The sequence below is a fragment of the Heptranchias perlo genome, chromosome 25 (genome assembly GCF_035084215.1).
Source record: "Heptranchias perlo isolate sHepPer1 chromosome 25, sHepPer1.hap1, whole genome shotgun sequence".
NCBI classification, from domain to species: Eukaryota; Metazoa; Chordata; class Chondrichthyes; order Hexanchiformes; family Hexanchidae; genus Heptranchias; species Heptranchias perlo.
In genome coordinates this window covers 44,431,538-44,450,973 of record NC_090349.1, presented here as the reverse complement: position 1 = coordinate 44,450,973, position 19,436 = coordinate 44,431,538, and the positions used below count along the sequence as shown (strand labels likewise).

The window sequence follows — 19,436 nt, the reverse complement described above, 5'->3', positions numbered from 1 at the left end:
AACGACTACATTTCAAAAATAATTCAATGTCTTGTAGGCAATGGGGTATAGAATTAGGGGAATGGTAACAAATTGGATTATAAACTGGTTAGAAGGGAGGGAACAAAATGTAGGAGTTGAGGGAAGTTTCTCAAAGGTTGGAAGTGGGTAGTGATGTCCCACAGGATTGTGTTCTGGGACTGCTTGTGTTCACTATACAGCAATGATTTGGATATAGGGCTAGAGGGAGTGGTGCCCAAATTCGCAGGCGGTATTGAAATAGGAGGTGTAGTAAGTAATTCTGAGGACCAAAGAAAGCTGCAAGGAGATCTTAGTAAGATGGCGGAATGGACAAAAATATGGCATGGTATTGAATGTCAGTGTATGTGAGGTTATACATTTTTTTTATTCGTTCATGGGATGTGGGCGTCGCTGGCGAGGCCGGCATTTATTGCCCATCCCTAATTGCCCTTGAGAAGGTGGTGGTGAGCCGCCTTCTTGAACCGCTGCAGTCCGTGTGGTGAAGGTTCTCCCACAGTGCTGTTCGGAAGGGAGTTCCAGGGTTTTGACCCAGCGACAATGAAGGAACGGCCGATATATTTCCAAGTCGGGATGGTGTGTGTCTTGGAGGGGAACGTGCAGGTGGTGTTGTTCCCATGTGCCTGCTGCCCTTGTCCTTCTAGGTGGTAGAGGTGGGAGGTGCTGTCGAAGAAGCCTTGGCGAGTTGGTTAAAACAATAACAAAAATAGTTTTACTTTAGGGGAAGGTTGGGTGATGTGGAAGAGCAGAGGGATTTTGAGGTTCAGGTTCAGAATATCTTAAAAGCAACACCTCGAGAGGATAATGCCCCTTTAAAATAGCTAATGGAAACAGAAAAAGGAGGCTTATGATAAATGTCAGATTCATAATACAGTAGAGAATCAAGCAGAATGCAGAAAGTGCATAGGAGAACTGAAAAAGGAAATAAGAGGGGCAGCGAGTTGTTATCTGGAATGCACTGCATGAAAGTGTGGTGCAGATTCAATAGTATCTTTCAAAAAGAAATTGGATATATACTTGAAATGGAGAAATTTGCAGGGCTATGGAGAAAGAGCAGGGGGAGTGGCATTAATTGGATAGCTCTTTCAAAGAGCCAGCACAGACATGATGGGCCAAATGGCCTCCTTCTGTGCTGTATGATTCTGTGAATACTGAATTTTATGGCAAGAGGTATAGAGTATAAAAGTGAAGATGTGATGGTGAAAATATATAAAACCTTAGTAAGACTACAGATTGAGTACTGTGGGCAGTTTTGGGCTTCACATTATAGGAAGGATGTTGAGGCAATAGAGAGGGTGCAGCGCCCATTATTGGGATGCTGAGGGAATACAAATACAGAGAAAGGCTTAAAAAATTGGGGCTGTTTTCTTTAGAATGGAGGAGATTATGGGGTGATTTGACGACGGTAATTCTACATGAAGCCCCCAGAGGTTGAGAGTTCAAATCCCGCCAGTATATGTTGTGAAATTTAAGTCAATAAATCTGGTAACTTGTAGCCTGGTGAGAATCCTACTAATGTTCGGTTATGTCCTTCCGGGATGGGAGTCTGCTACCCTTACCCAGTCTGGTCTGTAAATGACTCCACTCCCACACAATATGGTTGACTCTCTGAAATAGCCCAGCAAGACACTCAGTTGTACAAGCATTTGCTTCAAGAAGGCCCACCAGTAACGCCCACATCCAATTTAAAAAAAACTAACCTGCCTCCAAATTTGTAAAAATAAATTAAATTTTTTTAACCAGGCATTTTGTGGAGTTTTGTTTTTTAGACTCACCTTCCTATTTGTGTCTCCACTGCAGACTGGTCATCGGTAACTCCATCGAAGAGAAACTTCTCAAGAACGGTACGAAGAATTTGATCAGAGATGTGGCTTCACACGGGAGCAACTATTGCACAGCATACTTACAGCAGGTATTGGTCCCCAGTACACCCGCTGTTGTGGAAGGAATCAGTGAGAGTTTGAACATTTTCCTAGTATTTTGAGGAAGAGAGTCCTGGAAAAAAGTGGAGAAGTTGGAACCAGTTTAATGAGAGTGCAATTTGAGTTATTGGGCACTGCCTCTTATGCTTTGAATCATTTACCTAGATGTTATTTTCCTTTTCGCACACTTATCCTGAATGAGTCGAAGCTGAGGATTCATCACGATCGCAGTCCGTGTGTCCCTGCTTAATGGGCTGATGAGCGATCTGCAATAAAACACAAAGTTCCTTTTCCTAATATGGAACACTGTGCTGTGGTGAGGCCTCTCACTTGGCATCTAGCTTAAAAACTGATAAGACACCTCACCTTCGAGGCTGGAAAAATCATGTGCTAGGCAACATAAGGACCCAAACCTTTCACTTCTGGACTGTAAACTGAATCTCTTGATGGCTCTGGGTCTATGCTGTTATGTATTTGAACTGGAGTTGATTAGAACCACAGAATGCAGTAGCTTTTCAAGCATCATTACTTCCATCCATTTTTCTCTCAGTTTATCTGCAGTTGGTTTAAACTGTATGGAAGAAAGATTTCTATAGCACCTTTCATGACCTCAGGCTGTTCCAAAGTGCTTCACAAAGTACTTTTGAAGTGTAGCTAAGGTTGCAATGTAGGGAAACACTGCAGCTATTGGCACACAGCAAGGTCCCACAGACAGCAGTGAGATAACTAACCAGTTAATCTGTTTTCGTGTTGGTTGAGGGATTAATATTGGCCAGGACACAGGGGAGAACTCCCCTGCTGTTCAAAATAGTGCCGTGGGATCTTTTACATCCACCTGAGAGGGCAGACGGGGCCTCAATTTAATATTTCATTGGAAAGACGGCACCTCCGACAGTGCAGCACTCCCTCAGTACTGCACTGGAGTGTCGGCCTAGATTATGTGCTTAGGTTTCAAGTGGGGCTTGAACCCACTGAGTCACAGGTTACAGCCTTTTAAACCAAATGGTGATTGTTCTGTGTCCCAGAGATCAGTTGAATTTTTACTCAAGTTTGCAGTGATTGTGTCTCACTGTCATTACTCCTCCACTGTGGATATTGCTATGAATCTACCACATGACTGACCTAACATTGGTAATAAAAGCTGAGTGAACTACATCTCCATATTTGACTGTGTATATATAATAGTGACTTCAAGGGTATATTGACACCTCAGAGGTTTAGGTGACAGTTGTAAACTGCTCACATTAATTGTTTTCAATATTATCATTAAGTTTCCTGCTTTGCAATTGCTCGGTTATTCTCCATCTAACATATTCAGCTGCACCCGAGCTTTTTAGGATCAGTGCAAACTATTGTTTGTTTGACATTTTGTTGCAGCAAACCGTCCGTGACCTGTTTGAAATCCCTGCTTTTGTGGGAGAGCCGGCTTTAAAGCTGAAGGCGGAGGAGTTTGTCGTGCTTTCTCAGGTGCCATCCTTAGCAAACCAGATCTCACCAAAGGAGACAAAACCCTTCTTAGAGGTATTCTAACCCATTTAATCAGTGGCTTTATTATTGGCTTACTGTTGCTTTCTCACATGCACGTTGTCCTTTGTATGTCGTTCAGTTCCCGAGTTATACTGAAGCAAAAATACAAAGTTTTGGAAATACACAGCAAGTCCCGTCAGCCTCTGTTGAGAGAAAAAGTAGGTTAACGTTTTTCCTCCTCTGCCGGCAGTGGGTAGTTGGACCGCAGTGGGCAGGTGTAATCTATCCTTACTTTTATATCGCCATTATAAATTGCTTTGCTCCCCTTTATATTGGAAATTGTCTATGCAAATTTGTCATGCTGTAATTACATCCTCCCCCAGTCGGGGGGGGGGGGATATAGCAGCACCGGCGGGAGAGTGTAATAGTGTGACACGGGATAAATGACAGGAATTTATAAGCGGGAAAAGTGCACGCAGACATAAAATTTTTAACATACAGATTTATAACCAGATAGTAGTCATAACTCACGCAGTTGATATAATTTGGAAGTCGACATTTTTAAAAAACTTGTGGATAATTTAGTTTTTAAATGACTCATGTTTTCATACATTTTGTGCCAGTTTTCATTGATTTTTAAAAAATAATATTTTAAAACCCATGCTCTCTTCCCGTTTCCCGGGAAAGCTGTTCCCATGTCCCGCCCTAGTTGTTGAGCAATGACTGGAAATCCTTCCTTCATTGTGAGGTAGCCCTGGCTTCTGCTTAGTGCCTCCCCATGGCAGCCCAAGGTTAGGAACGCACTGGGTGGAGAATCAGAAACTTCACCCTTTAATTAGAGTATAATTCTTTGAATTGCCTTTATGAAAATTGTAACCTGCAGGCTGACGCTACTTTTTAAAATGTTCGATTTATTCTGAAACACGCAACTTTGCGATTTGTGAAAAAGTAGAGTACAGCAGACTTGCTTGGAGTGAAATTATAGGAATGTAAATCCATACTACTTCTGTGGTGAATATTTGAAATGCCTCCATTTAAGTTTGCAACGTCATGATACCTCTGACCAAGCTTTCACCTGTCCTAACATCTCCTTATGTGGCTCGGTGTTAAATTTTGTCTGATTGTGCTGCTGCAAAGCGCCTTCGAACGTTTTACACTTTAAAGGTGCTATGTAAATGCAAGTTATTGTAGAATTGACTAGTAAACTGGAAGTTACTTTGCTGAAAACTCTGCACAGTTTGACCACAAGGTGATGCTGTTGCTACATTTTCAGAATAAACGGTGTATATTTCCCCCCATAGAAGATAGATATTGAGCTATTTTTCTTCTCCTCTGCATTTTATTTTAAGAAACCAAACATTGTAAATAAACAGGAAAGAGGAAAATTGGTGAACATTTAGCAAGCTGTATAATTAAAAAAAAATTCAAAAACTTGAAAAAAAAATCTGAGATGCATTTCAGGGGAAGCTAGATAAACACATGAGGAAGAAAGGAATAGAAGGATAAAGTTCGATGAAGTAAATAGAGTGGGAGGAGGCTCGTGTGGAGCATAAACACCAGCACAGGCCCAACGTCCTGTTTCTGTGCTGTAATTTCTATGTAATTTTACAAAGGAGAAAAGTTGTATTCTGGTTTTCATGCTAGTACACTGTAGGCGTTTACAGGAGGGTATATTTGAACATAAGAACATAAGAAATAGGAGCAGGAGTAGGCCAATCGGCCCCTCGAGCCTGCTCCGCCATTTAATAAGATCATGGCTGATCTGATCCTAACCTCAAATCTAAATTCATGTCCAATTTCCTGCCCGCTCCCCGTAACCCCTAATTCCCTTTACTTCTAGGAAACTGTCGATTTCTGTTTTAAATTTATTTGACAGCCTGATTGTACACAATTAGTTTAACATACTTTGGGTCTGAGGTATCTATGGGATGAGGGCAGTACAGCCAGGCAGGGGCACACAGGCCATCCCACCCAGTCCAAAAATCCAGCTCCTTAACGCCAAAAAACAACTTGACAGAGGAAGACTACACTCGTCCATGTGCGCCATTTTCATTTACCACCTTCAATAGATAGTGTACCTTTTTTAATAATCTACTGGTTACCTGTTTCCAAAAGGCTCTGAACAGCATTGAACAGGAAAGTGGTGATCACACTAAATCGGAACAGACGACGAGGGCAGAATCGAGGGAAGGTGTCAAACCCGGCGAGAAGCGGAGATGTGCAAGTTATGAAGAGCCTGCGCACTTGGACGGATTGGCTGCGCTCGTCGAGCAGGTGATCTTTGTTTCCTTTGTAAAGTTTGCTTCATAATCTGTGTTCTTCCAGAAGGAGGCCATTCGGCCCATCATGCCTGTGCCTGCTCTTTTGAAAGAGCTATCCAATCAGTCCCGATCCCCCTTGCTCTTTCCCCATAGCCCTGTAAAGTTTTCTTTTACCCGTGTTGTCGCACACTGGTGTTTGGAAGGATTTGGATAAATCGGGAATGTCCGAGCATTTTGTTTTCACGAACCGTCTTGGGGCTGCAGATGAAGTTTAAACTCACCTTCCCGTTAATCCCCATATATCTCAGGTTGCTGACGTTTAACAGGTAAAACTCTGCTGCCCGTATCCTAATTTGCACCAAGTCCCGTTCACCCATCACCCCCTGTGCTCGCTGACCTACATTGGCTCCGGGTCTGAGAACGCCTCGATTTTAAAAAATTCTCATCCTCGTGTTCAAATCCCTCCATGGCCTCGCCCCTCCCTATTTCTGTAAGCTCCTCCAGCCCTATAACCCTCTGAGATGCCATGCCTTCAGATGGCTAGGCCCTAAGCTCTGGAATTCCCTCCTTAACCCTCTCTATCTCTCTCTCCTCCTTTAAGACACTCCTTAAAATCTACCTCTTTGGCCTAGCTTTTGGTCACCCATTCCTAATATCTCGTTATGTGGCTCGATGTCAAATATTGCCTGTTTACACCCCTGTGAAGCACCTTGGGATGTTTTCCTACATTACAAGTACTTTTTAAATGCAAGTTGTCGATGTTGTCTCGGTGTTCTGATGTAGGATTTACCCACCAATGAGGCAACCGGGCGAAGAACAGCCCTTGCCCAAACCTCCAGACCCACAAAATTCCAACTGGACAAACCAGCAAATTGGAAATCTAAGCACAAGAACACAAGAAATAGGAGCAGGAGTAGGCCATACGGCCCCTCACGCCTGCTCCACCATTCAGTCAGATCATGGCTGATCTTCGACCTCAACTCCACTTTCCTGCCTGATCCCCATATCCCTAGATTCCCCTAGAGGCCTAAAATCTTATCTATCTCAGCCTTGAATGTACTCACTGACTCAGTATCCACAGCCCCCTGGGGTGGAGAATTCCAAAGATTCACAACCCTCTGAGTGAAGAAATTCCTCCTCGTCTCAGTCCTAAATGTCCGACTCCTTATCCTGAGACTTTGCCCCCTAGTTCTAGACTCTCCAGCCAGGGGAAACAACCTCTCAGCATCTACCCTGTCAAGTCCCCTCAGAATCTTGTATGTTTCTATGATTGAGTAGCTTGAGGACTGAATTGCCAGGGTTTGGTGGGGGGCGGTAGTGCTGCCTGTGACCCTCTGGCCGCAGGTTGGACACCCTAGCAACGAGCAACAGGTAGATTTATCACTTTGTACAATCTGGGAGTTAAAATATAAGCTTATTAATGTTGACATTTCCTGCATTGCTAATGATCTTAATAGTGTACATTACAATACAGGGAATGATTTATATCAACAATTTCCCATCAAATCTATTGTTAAATATCACCTTCAATCTTTTCAAACCATTACAATTTGTAATACAGAATATTATATTTGGCTCAGCATTTTATTTTTGAAATTTTTAGCCTACAGGGGCAGTTGGTTCTCTCTGAGCGAGAAAAATTATTATTCCTAATTTGTAACTTAACTTCAGGAAAAGATTAATAAGTGAGTGGCTCACAGCGCAGTTCAGTATTTTAGGCTGAGTTTGTACTGCACTCAACACGCACGTTAGTACTCCCTGTCACACTACCGCTTCTGCTGTTCTACGCAATCAAAACTACTTTTCATTGACACGAAAGGGGCAGTGTAAACACAGCTGATTCTATTTAAAAACCTTATGAATGGTAATAAATTAATACTGAACTCTTAAGACACCAGGTGCCACAGTAATTAATTATGATTTTTGACACTATGTTGACATTTATGACCATGTCATTTCAGATCTTTAATTTGTCACAATTAATTGCCTAATTTTTCTGAATAAATAAATTAGAACAGGGCAGCACCCCACCGATTTATAGCTTAATTGGACCAATATCAGTTAGTACAGTATTTAATAAAGTAAACTTTAAAGTCTTTTTATTATATTGTGCTGTAGTGCAAGAGTTTACTTTCATACTTCTCATAGAATCACAGAATGATACAGCGCAGAAGGAGGCCATTTGGCCCATCGTGCCTGTGCTGGCTCTTTGAAAGAGCTATCCAATTAGTCCCACTCCCCTGTTCTTTCCCCATAGCCCAGCAAATTTTCCCCCTTCAAGTATTTATCCAATTCCCTTTTGAAAGTTATTATTGAATCTGCTTCCACCACCCTTTCAGGCAGTGCATTCCAGATCATAACAACTTGCTGTGTAAAAATTTTTTTCTTCGACGCCTCTAGTTCTTTTGCCAATTACCTTAAATCTATGTCCTCTGGTTACTGACGCTTCTGCCACTGGAAGAGTTTCTCCTTATTTACTCCATCAAAACCCTTCATATAATTATCCACTTTGGTAGGAAGAATAGAAAAGCATAATATTTTTTAAAAGCTGAGAAACTAAGAAATGTTGGTAGTCAGAGGGATTTGGGTGTCCTTGTACACAAATCTCAAAGTTAACATACAGGTACAGCAAGCAATTAGGAAGGCAAATGGTATGTTAGCCTTTATTGCAAGGAGGTTGGAGTATAAGAGTAAGGAGGTCTTACTGCAATTATATAGGGCTCTGGTGAGACTGCACCTGGAGTACTGTGTACAGTTTTGGTCTCCTTACCTAAGGAATGATTTATTTGCTTTTGAGAGGGTGCAAGAATGTTCACTAGATTGATTCCTGGGATGAGAGGGTTATGCTTTGAGGAGAGATTGAGTAGAATGGGCCTATGTTCCCTGGAGTTTAGAAGAATGAGAGGTGATCTCACTGAAACACATAAGATTCTTAGAGGGCTTGACAGGGTAGATGCTGTGAGGCTGTTTCCCCTGGCTGGAAAAACTGGGGGTCATAGTCTCAAGACTATGGTCAGCTGTTTAGGACTGAGATGAGGAGGAATTTCTTCACTCAGAGGGCGGTGAATCTTTGGAATTCTCTACCCCAGAGGGCTGTAGATGCTCAGTCGTTGAGTATATTCAAGACTGAGATCGATAGATTTTTGGACACTAAGGGAATCAAAGGATATGGGTATAGGGCAGGAAAGTGGAGTTGAGGTAGAAGATCAGCCATGATCTTATTGAATGGCAGTGCAGGCTCCTATTTCTTATGTTCTTATGTTTACCTTTGAACACCTCTATCAAATCTTCTCTCAGCCTTCTCTGCTCTAAGGAGAATGGCCCCAGATTCTCCAGCGCCTCCACACTACCTTTTTTTTATTCGTTCATGGGATGTGGGCGTCGCTGGCGAGGCCAGCATTTATTGCCCATCCCTAATTGCCCTTGAGAAGATGGTGGTGAGCCGCCTTCTTGAACCGCTGCAGTCCGTGTGGTGAAGGTTCTCCCACAGTGCTGTTAGGAAGGGAGTTCCAGGATTTTGACCCAGCGACGATGAAGAAATGGCGATATATTTCCAAGTCGGGATGGTGTGTGTCTTGGAGGGGAACGTGCAGGTGGTGTTGTTCCCATGTGCCTGCTGCTCTTTTCCTTCTAGGTGGTAGAGGTCGCGGGTTTGGGAGGTGCTGTCAAAGAAGCCTTGGCGAGTTGCTGCAGTGCATCCTGTGGATTGTACACACTGCAGCCACTGTGCACCGGTGGTGAAGGGTGTGAATGTTTAGGGTGGTGGATGGGGTGCCAATCAAGCGGGCTGCTTTGTCCCGGATGGTGTCGAGCTTCTTGAGTGTTGTTGGAGCTGCACTCATCCAGGCAAGTGGAGAGTATTCCATCACACTCCTGACTTGTGCCTTGTAGATGGTGGAAAGACTTTGGGGAGTCAGGAGGTGAGTCACTCGCCGCAGAATACCCAGCCTCTGACCTGCTCTTGTAGCCACAGTATTTATATGGCTGGTCCAGTTAAGTTTCTGGTCAGTGGTGACCCCCAGGATATTGATGGTGGGGGATTCGACGATGGTAATGCCATTGAATGTCAAGGGAAGGTAGTTAGACTCTCTCTTGTTGGAGATGGTCATTGCCTGGCACCTGTCTGGCACGAATGTTACTTGCCACTTATCGGCCCCAGCCTGGATGTTGTCCAGGTCTTGCTGCATGCAGGCTCGGACTGCTTCATTATCTGAGGGGTTGCGAATGGAACTGAACACTGTGCAATCATCGGCGAACATCCCCATTTCTGACCTTATGATGGAGAGAAGGTCATTGATGAAGCAGCTGAAGATGGTTGGGCCTAGGACACTGCCCTGAGGAACTCCTGCATCAAAACCATCATAAATCTTGTCTTTAGAATATACTCTAGTTTGCAATTGGCTCATAGGTAATTTTGCGAATAGCGTACGCCTCAGATTTTAAATTCTGTTCCATGTGTTTAAATCACCCCGCCCCTCCCCACAGTCTCACTCCTCCCTATCTCTCTCTCTCATTTCCTGCAGCCATACCTCCACACTCTCCATTCTTGTGGCTCCTGCCTCTTGTGAATCCCCCCTTTGCTTCACCGTTGGCAGTCGTGCCTGAGCCACATCTAATAAGCCGTTTTTTCCTTAACGCTCGGTAAAGCGCTTCAAGATGTATAAATGCAAGTTTATTTACAAATTTGAGCTTAAAATCATTTCGTTAATATTGTGTGCTCATCTTCAAATAGTGATATGTTAACCTTTACGTCCACCTCAACAGACAAGGGCCTCGATTTAACATCTCATTAAAAAGACGGCACCTCCGACAATGCAGCACTCACTCAGTACTGCATTGGTGTCAGTCAGGGTTTCGCACTCAAGCCTTTGGAGTGGGGCTTGAATCCACAACCTGCTGACTTAGAGGCGAGAGTGCTACCCACTGAGCCACGACTGACATTTATGGGAATTCGCACTGAGAAAATTGGTGGAACAAATCTGCTTTCTATAGCTCCTCCACTCGTTGCATTAGTACAGCAGTGCAATATACCGCTGCCCTCTTAAGTCTTCAGTGCAGGTGGACCTGTCTATAACATGCTTCTGAAGGACCGTTTTTAGCTAAGTTAAATTTTCCTGTTTGTAATTACAAGGGATTTTTCAGCGCTTGAGCCTGGGAGTGATGCTATTGTGTGAAGCCTTAATGTGCGCATATCAAGCTTCTCTCCCTGCTATTTTAACAGAAGCATTTAAAGTAAACGGGATAATAAGTACATTAAAACAGCGGAGAGAGCAATTTGAGATGGGCGTGTGAAGTGTTTGTACGATAGCTTTGGTCCCAGTCATTTCCAAGTGAAGGTAGAACATGTGCAATGTCGATATCTGAAGTGTTTCTGTTACTTTTCCCAGTTTGAACTAATATAAATAATTATTTATTCAGCTCACACCAGTTGAGAAGTATGCAATGAACTATTTGGAGCTGACTCAGGCATTTATAACCCCAGAAGAGCAGAGGCCACCTGCGGTAAGTGAGATAATGACCGTGTGCCTTTATACAAATAACTCTTGTGTATGGAACTCCCTGCACTTTGGACCTAATACTACCAGAATGAGATTTATTATTTTTAAAATTTGTTCTTGGGATTTGATTGATTTTGGCAGGACCACTGCTAGTCCTGTACATTAACACATCAGCTTGCAGCCGACATTTGGTGTGGTCATGGTGGTTATAACTTGCACCATGAATACAGCGGACATTGTAGATCTAAAACTCTTGGCAATGTACAGAATCTGAAGTAAAATTTTTGGGAGGTTTTTCCCCTCCTGTGCTTTTATGCCGGAATGTACAACTTTAGCTCATGTAATTTCTGGCTGTGTCAGGACCGGGTAAAAGCCGCTAAGCGAGTGTGGGAGTTTGGACGGTTGCACACTCTGAAGGAGGAAAAGAAGAGGCAACTAGAGGATGAAGAAAATGACGTGTTGTTCACCTACAGCCGGGAGGATGCCTACAACAAGGTACCTACTGGACTCAATCATGCAAAAAAAAACTCTTTGTGAACAGTTTGTTGGTGTACCAGTACAAAGAAGTGGTAGGATGTTGGTCCTCGCTGTTACACACTCGGTTTCCTATCTTAGTTGAACTATCTTGGGGAGTCGAGGAGCGGAATCACTTCCCCAGACTAAAGAGGAATAAATGGATTGGGGTTAATTAGGGGGAAATGTATTTATATAGCACCTTATCACGTCTACCAGAAACATCCCAAAGTGCTTTGAAAAACAATGAACCACTTAGAAGTGTAGGCAGGTGTGGTGGCCAATTCGTGCACAGCAAGGTCCAACCATCAGCAGTTGGATGAATGCCAGGTCACTCTGCTTTTGAGACATTGTTTGGGGGGAGGAATATTGGCCGGTGATGCCGGCAGAACTCGCTCCTTTTCGAATCGCACAATTGGTTTCTTAACATCCACCCAAACCAGAACGGAGAATGGCTCTAAAACACAAAGGCCCGCTCCTCTGACAATGCAGCACTCCCTCGGTACTGACTGGAGTGTCGACATTGGGTCCTGTCCCAAAGCCTTGGATTGGAGATGGAACCCACAACCTTTTTGACCCTTAAGGCAAGAGAGCCACCCACTGAGCTGAGTGCCGCTCCTTGGCAAGAGCCTAGAACTAAATCACCTGCCTGCCCATCGATGGAGAAATAGTGTTGAACACGAGGAGTGGGGGTGATTGCCTCTGTGGCGTGAGATTAAAAGGAAACTGTTCACGAAAAGTTTATTGTGAAATGGGTTATGCTATTTTAATCAGAATTTTGTTTACGTTTTTTTTTGTAAAGGAATACGTGAAAGAAGGTCCGGATGGGCAGACTGAAATAATGCCAGTGAGTTACAACGCACTTTTTTAAAGGAATTCACGTCTTTGTACAATTAAAGGGTGAGTTGGTCACATTAATTTCTATCTGTGGCAGATTTGGACTCCTCCGACACCGCCCCAGGACGACAACGACATCTACATGGACCCGGTTATGTGCCTGATGTACGATACGACTCCTATTCTGGAATCCAAACTGCCCCCGGTTTACGTTCGCAAGGAACACAAGAGGCTAAAGATGGATCCATCGGGTGAGATAAGGTTCCTTCCAAATATGGGAGGGTTGTGCAGCTCGTGTCTGGTCACAACTCATTTCTTCAAACATTGATCTATAAAGAGGTCCACACTTACCCCTCGCTCTCAACATTGCTTCTGAGGAACAGATGTAATAAGTAGGAACTGTTAACAACTAAAGTAGCGCAGTAAATTGGAGTGGGTGGGCGTCAGAAATATTGGTGGCACTTTATTGCTTTGGTAAGATTTTGACTACCTTTAACCCCACTTTAAAAAGCTGAGTAAAACTTGACATTTAACTTAGCAAAGGGTATAGGAGAATAGGAAAGTACAGGAACAGAAGAGACACTGCAGCCCATCCGACTAGTCCCAAAACTGAACACCTCAATCACCCGCTCCGTCTAATATCTATCCACTGCTCCCTTAAATGTTCCCACGCTATCCGCCCCCACTGCTGCCCAGGGCAGTCCATCCCGCATGTTCATCTCCCTCTGTGCAAAGTTGTTAAATCTAATCTGTCTGGGCACTTTCTCTCCTATTAAGTACCAGCCTGTCCCCCCTGGGGTCAATCTCCAGTATATTATCAGGGTGCAATTTGTCTGTTCCCTTCACACGTGTCCAAACAGTTGCAGATAAATGGCATCCTCCGAATCTTTGAACAGGTGAATGGGTGGTCAAAGTGTACCGTGTTTACATGTATGTATAAATCACACTTTGGAAAATGGCATGTCACAATCATCACAGGCTAATATTACAACAATTTTCCAGTTTAAAATTTTAAATATAATGGTTAAAAGTCTGTCTAGAAAACTCTACCATTGGTAAATAGAGAAAGGTGTACTTAATGTAAAAATATAGTGCAGTGTATCAGTGTGGGAGCACCAACAGTCAAACACAGGCTAGAGCTGAGCTTGGGCTCGATCCCTGTAGCTTCGTCCGTCTCCGCCCCTGCTTCAGCTCATCTTCTGCTGAAACCCTCACCTGTGTCTTTGTTGCCTCCAGACTCGACTATTCCAATGCTCTCCTAGCCGGCCTCCCACCTTGCACCCTCCGTAAACTTGAGCTCATCCAAAACTCTGCTGCCTGTATCCTAACTCACACCAAGTCCTGTTCTCCCATCACCCCCTGTGCTCGCTGACTTACATTGGTTCCCGGCTCAGGAACACCTCGATTTTAAAAGTCTCATCCTTGTTTTCAAATCCCTCCATGGCCTCAGCCCTCCCTATCTCTGTAACCTCCTCCAGCCATACAACGCACCGAGATCTCCGCGCTTCTCCAATTTTGGCCTTTTGCGCGTCCCTGATTTTAATCGCTCCACCGTTGGTGGCCGCATCTTCGGCTGCCTAGGCCCTAAGCTCTGGAATTCCTCCCTAAACCTCTCCACCTCTCTCTCCTCCTTTACGACGCTCCTTAAAACCTACCTCTTTGACCAAGCTTTTGGTCACCTGTCCTAATATCTCCTTATGTGGCTCGGTGTTAAATTTTGTTTGAGAATCGCTCCTGTGAAGCCCCTTGGGACATTTTACCACGTTAAAGGCGCTGTATAAATGCAAGTTGTTCTTGCTTCCATCATTTCCCCAACTGAGCCCACGCCAAGTGAGGTTTCCTCGGCGGGGAAGGGGAAGGGTTGAACGAAGTGTCTTGTGCCAGTCGGCGATCTGGTAAGCAGGTCAGCCACCCGTCCTCACGGGGGAACGGCTGGTGGAGAATTGTACCGCTAACATTTGTCCGGTGTTGCTTTTTGTGCGTGCGGAAAGCGAGACACACGTGTTGACTTTTCTGTTGATGCAGCTGCTGGAAAGAAGTTTAAGAAAGCTCGGCATGGAGAGCCAGTCACGCCGCCGCGGTCGCTGTTCGACCGGTCGACGCCCTGCATGCTCAAGATGCGCCGTGAGGCCAAAGATCAGAAGAAGAACATGTTCATGAAACAGCAGGCGCCGTTTGCTAAACCCCTGCCGACGCTGAGCAAACCCCCTGTGGAGAGTGGAACAGACAGCCCCGAGTGGCTGATCAGCGAGGACTGGGCTTTGCTGCAGGTAACGCTCCAGTTGCGCCTGGTAAACATTTCCTGCAACATTAAGGGGTCGATCTTTTTGCATCAAAATTGATGTGTGATGAGACAAATGGATGGTCTGAAGTAAACTGAAGAAGAATGGAGCCCTGAGTAATTGAGGGGAAGGTTAGTTGCCACTCGTTCAGGGGGGGTCAGTTGCCATTTGTGCAAGTAAAAAAAAAAAATCCCAAACAAAATTAATTCTTCATCTCTGGTCATCAGTACTTAACACCAGTAGAAGTTTGTTTCTCTATTCTTCTGCCCGTCTGTCAAAAAAAAGCACACGTCGTGTCAGGATAGTTTGCTGCATCAGTGATGAACAGTTGCCTACCTGAGACACAGGGTTAGTTGATAATACTCCTCCAAACTAATGTGCAGGTTACAAGAATATTATTTTCAGAAGGGGACTAGGTGGCGTGTAGAATATCCTTTCACCTCTGATACCTGGATTTTAATTTCAGCCTAGGCTAATGGGAGAAGCACCTCTTATGGATATAAGGATACTATTTGATATGAGTAGGACTAATCTTGAATTGATCCAGCAAAGAGCCAGCACTCTCATAAATGGGCCAAATGGCGGCCTCCCTTGCTGTAAAGTTTTATGGGTCTGTGGAGCGTGAGCAGAGTCAATCCAGTTGCTATCAGATCCAAAATGCAAACCTTCTGACGATCAGTAGAAACTGACTACATCACTGGGAGAAGCTGAGGTGATGAATGGAGGAATTCACACTGTGCAGTAACGGGGTGTTGCACTGATGCTGGGTTTATGGTACATTTTGGAGACCCAGGACGACCACTGAACTGGGAATGACATTGAACGGTGAAGCGCAAATGCGATGGGCACAGGGTCGTCTCAACTGGGAACGTGTGGATACCCCATCTCTCCTCCTGGGGAGGGAGATGCAATCTGAGGGAGAATTACTCTGGTGTGCAGCATTTGATTAAAATCCCCTGGGGTTGAACTTCCACGGGTGGGGGATTCTCCAGACCATCCACTGTATTCGGTGGGAGACCCCGAAGAAACAGTGCTTACAAGCTTTCTCCGAGGCCTCCTGGTTTTCCGCCAAAGTTGTGGCAGACGATCGGAAGAACCCCCCCCCACGGCCGAAATTCAACCCCATATTTTTTTAAAGAGTGAAAAAGCCGCTCAGATGAAATCTACCTCGGGGTACCTCAATGCATCACGACTCTTCCTATTAGCACAGTGCCTAATATTGCGAATGGTTGAAGGTTGCATGTCAAATGTGTCAGCAGGTACGATTTAAATATTCCAATATTTCTCAAAGGTTTTTCATTGAGATGTTTATTGTTCGTTGCTGATAGGCTGTGAAACAGTTGTTGGAGTTGCCGTTAAACCTGGCCATCATCTCCCCGGCACACACACCGAACTGGGATCTCGTGAGCGATGTAGTTAACTCCTGCAGCCGCATATACCGATCACCGAAGCAGTGCCGCAACAGATACGAGAATGTCATAATACCGAGAGAGGAAGGAAAGGTAAAAGGCTCTTCATTGCTCGACTTCGATAACTTAACGCATTTACACGTGTAAATTTCTTCATTCAGGACCAGCTGAAAAAGACGATATACTGTGATCATCCACTGGTTCAGATATATTGTCCTTTGCAGCCTAGATTTATTTAAGGGCGAAAGTTAGAATCGGTTTCTTTCATACTGTGGGTTATTGGGGCGTGGAATGCTTCACCCCAAGTTGCTATTGCAGCAAAGGCTACAACATCATTCAAATGGGAATTGGATTAAGTATTTGAAAAAGGGAGAATATTAAAAGAAAAATGAGAAAGGGCAGGGAATGGGTTAAGAGCAGACCGCTTGAGTTGAAGACCTAGCACTGACACAGGAACAATGCGCCGAGTTGTCAAGAATCATAGAAAGGTTACAGCACGGAAGGAGGCCATTCGGCCCATCAAGCTCACGCCGGCTCAGTGCCTCTATTTATAAAGCCCAGGATCCCATATGCTTTTTTAACTACTTTCTTAACCTGCCCTGCCACCTTCAATGATTTGTGCGCAGATACCCCCAGATCTCTCTGTTCCTTTACCCCTTTTAGAATTATGCTCTCTAGTTTATATTGCCTCTCCTCGTTCTTCCCACCGAAATGTATCACTTTGCATTTTCCTGTGTTAAATTTCATCTGCCACGTGTCCGCCCATTCCACCAGAGGGTTTCTGCATTTTATTATCCCATTCCTCATGATAGTCTTTAGCAGTACTCTACAGCCTTTAGATGCATTTAAGGTGAAGCTAGATAAGTGCATGAGAGAGAAAGGAATAGAAGGATATGCTGGTAGGGTGGGAGAAGGCTCAGGTGGAGCATAAACACAGGCATGGACCTGTTGGGCCGAATGGCCTGTTTCTGTGCTGTAAATTCTATGTAATACTGCACCAGTCAAAAATCTATGTACGCTGATCCAAAACAAGGGCTGAATAACTGCACAAAAGTTGAAAGTTCCGCCTTTCTGATTAGTACAGCTGCTGCAGACCAGTAACAAAACTCGTTTCAAGAAACGTGTAGCATTCAGATCAAGAGAACCGCAGAGGAGTGACCTACAGAGAGAGAGAGGAGCTGGAGAAATGAAAGTGCCGCAAATCCGATTAGTGCAGGCTTTGCAGAGCAGCATTGAAACCCTGTGGGGGGAAAAAGTCGCACGTAGCATTAAGCAGAAAAGCGAAGTGCCTCAAATATATGGGGAAGCGTGTAGCAATGACCCACAGTGAAACAAACCGAGGACCAAAAATAGAAATGCTGCAATTCCGATTAATGCTGAGGGCTGCGGGTTAGTAATGAATGTAAACAAGCGTGAGTACAAATACTTGTTAAAACCGCATAGAGAAAAAATTCACGTAAGAGAAACTTGATCTTCCAGGCCTGAATTTGCAGCAAATCAAAAGCTTCAGAAAGTTATATAAAAAGAGGGGGCAAATTTCTTTAAATTTTTAATTAATACAAACTCACTCCTCGAATCCTAAAATGGCACTTTGTTTTGCAAGGAACTTGTAAATTATGCAACTGTGCAAATATACTTTTTTGAATATGGTAGCCTTTTTAAAAATAAAGGACAATACATCACCTTTTTAATGTTCAGAAACCCACATTAAAAACTGATGCCCATTATGCAGGACACCATTCAAGCTAGAAAGAGTAAAAGAGAGAATAAGATGAGTCAGGAACTAATGATCAAGGTGACCAAAAGCTTTGAGTTTGAATAACCTGAAGATTGCAGAAGGTTGGAAAGTTTCACAGGTGTGAGGAATTTTTGAGATCCTGGGAAGGAATAAATTAGAGTATGAGACTTAATGAATCTCGATCCCAACACAGGAAAAATGTAGAAAGAGTTTGCCAGATGACATATTTGGACCTTGGGAGGAACAATAGAGCCTACAAACTGCCTCCCCCCCCACATCTCTCTTGTCCCACCATTGGCCATGGTCTGGAATTCCCTCCCTTAAACCCTTCTGGCTCTTTACCTCCTTCCACTCCTTTAAGATGCTCCTTAAAACCCAACTCTTTGACCAATCTTTTGGTCACCACTTCTAATATGTCCTCGTTTGGTTTAGCATCCAATTTTTTGATTGCATCTCTGTGAAGTACTTTGGAATGTTTCTCTACGTTAAAGGTGCTACATAACCACAAGTTGTTGAAAGTTTTTTTCACTGTTGGGACGTGGGCATTGCGGGAAGGCTGATGTTTATTGCCCATCCCTGGTCGTCCCAAGAAGGTGGAGGTGGATCGCCACCTTGAACTAATTTGTAGCGGCTTGATGGAGCTGAGTGACTTGCTAGACCACTTCAGAGAGCAATTAAGAGTCAGCCACGTTGGAGTGGGACTGGAGTCACAAATAGGCCCAGGCCAGATAAGGACGGCAGTGTTCATTCCCTATTGGTGAACCAGTTGGGTTTTTACGACAGCCTGACAGCTTCTTGGTCACTTTTACTGGTTTTATGTACTTTTATGTATCTCGCCAGATTTTTTTTTAAAAACGTAATTTAAATTCTCAAACTGCCATGGTGAGATTTGAACTCACCGTGTCTGGATTATTAGTCCATGCCTCTGGGTTACTAGTCCAGTAACCCAACCGCCACGCTTCAGAGAACAGGGACCAAGGTAGTATTGATAAAATATAGAGGGATTACAAGAGAGATTTGAGGTTGGGCATCACCTGCAGGTTGACGAGCATATCTGTGGCTGCACGGTACTGGGAGGCATCAATATGAAGAAACTGAAGTTAGCTTCAACAGAAAGCAGTAAGATGCCACTGAAGAACAGAGTGGCGATCTGGTCATCCCATTGTAAGAGGAGTTCATATTGGTTAAACTCTATTTTTGCTCGGACTGGAAGCAGCACCACAGTTTCTGACAGAATTTAAACAGGGTGTAAACTTGTATTTTCCTGGCTCTACTTAATTACTTCGAATAGCTTGCGTTTTCATTGTGTTGATTTTTGATGTTGAGCACATCACTTAGAAAGTTTGTTGATGCTGTTCTTGTTCGTTTGCAGTTGATATATGATGCTAATCCAAAGAAAAAAACAAAAAGCATTTACAAGGTATGTTCATCCTTTTATAATTTGTTGCTCAATTTTTTGCCCTTTTAATAAGATGCAAATCATAAATAAAA

The 19,436-nt window shown here is 43.9% G+C and overlaps 1 protein-coding gene across 7 annotated transcripts in view; it reads left to right on the top strand.

Annotated features, from left to right (window-relative positions):
* ep400 (E1A binding protein p400) overlaps positions 1-19,436 on the top strand; it is a 130,300-nt gene that overhangs the window by 85,100 nt on the left and 25,764 nt on the right. For all 7 annotated transcript variants that reach the window (XM_068006178.1, XM_068006176.1, XM_068006177.1 and 4 more), the window contains 10 exons: positions 1,819-1,930; positions 3,318-3,461; positions 5,523-5,681; positions 11,087-11,170; positions 11,527-11,661; positions 12,482-12,526; positions 12,614-12,767; positions 14,542-14,786; positions 16,127-16,300; positions 19,318-19,365. In XM_068006178.1, coding sequence (XP_067862279.1) covers positions 1,819-1,930; positions 3,318-3,461; positions 5,523-5,681; positions 11,087-11,170; positions 11,527-11,661; positions 12,482-12,526; positions 12,614-12,767; positions 14,542-14,786; positions 16,127-16,300; positions 19,318-19,365 — 1,300 coding nt within the window. The remainder of the gene's footprint in view (positions 1-1,818; positions 1,931-3,317; positions 3,462-5,522; positions 5,682-11,086; positions 11,171-11,526; positions 11,662-12,481; positions 12,527-12,613; positions 12,768-14,541; positions 14,787-16,126; positions 16,301-19,317; positions 19,366-19,436) is intronic.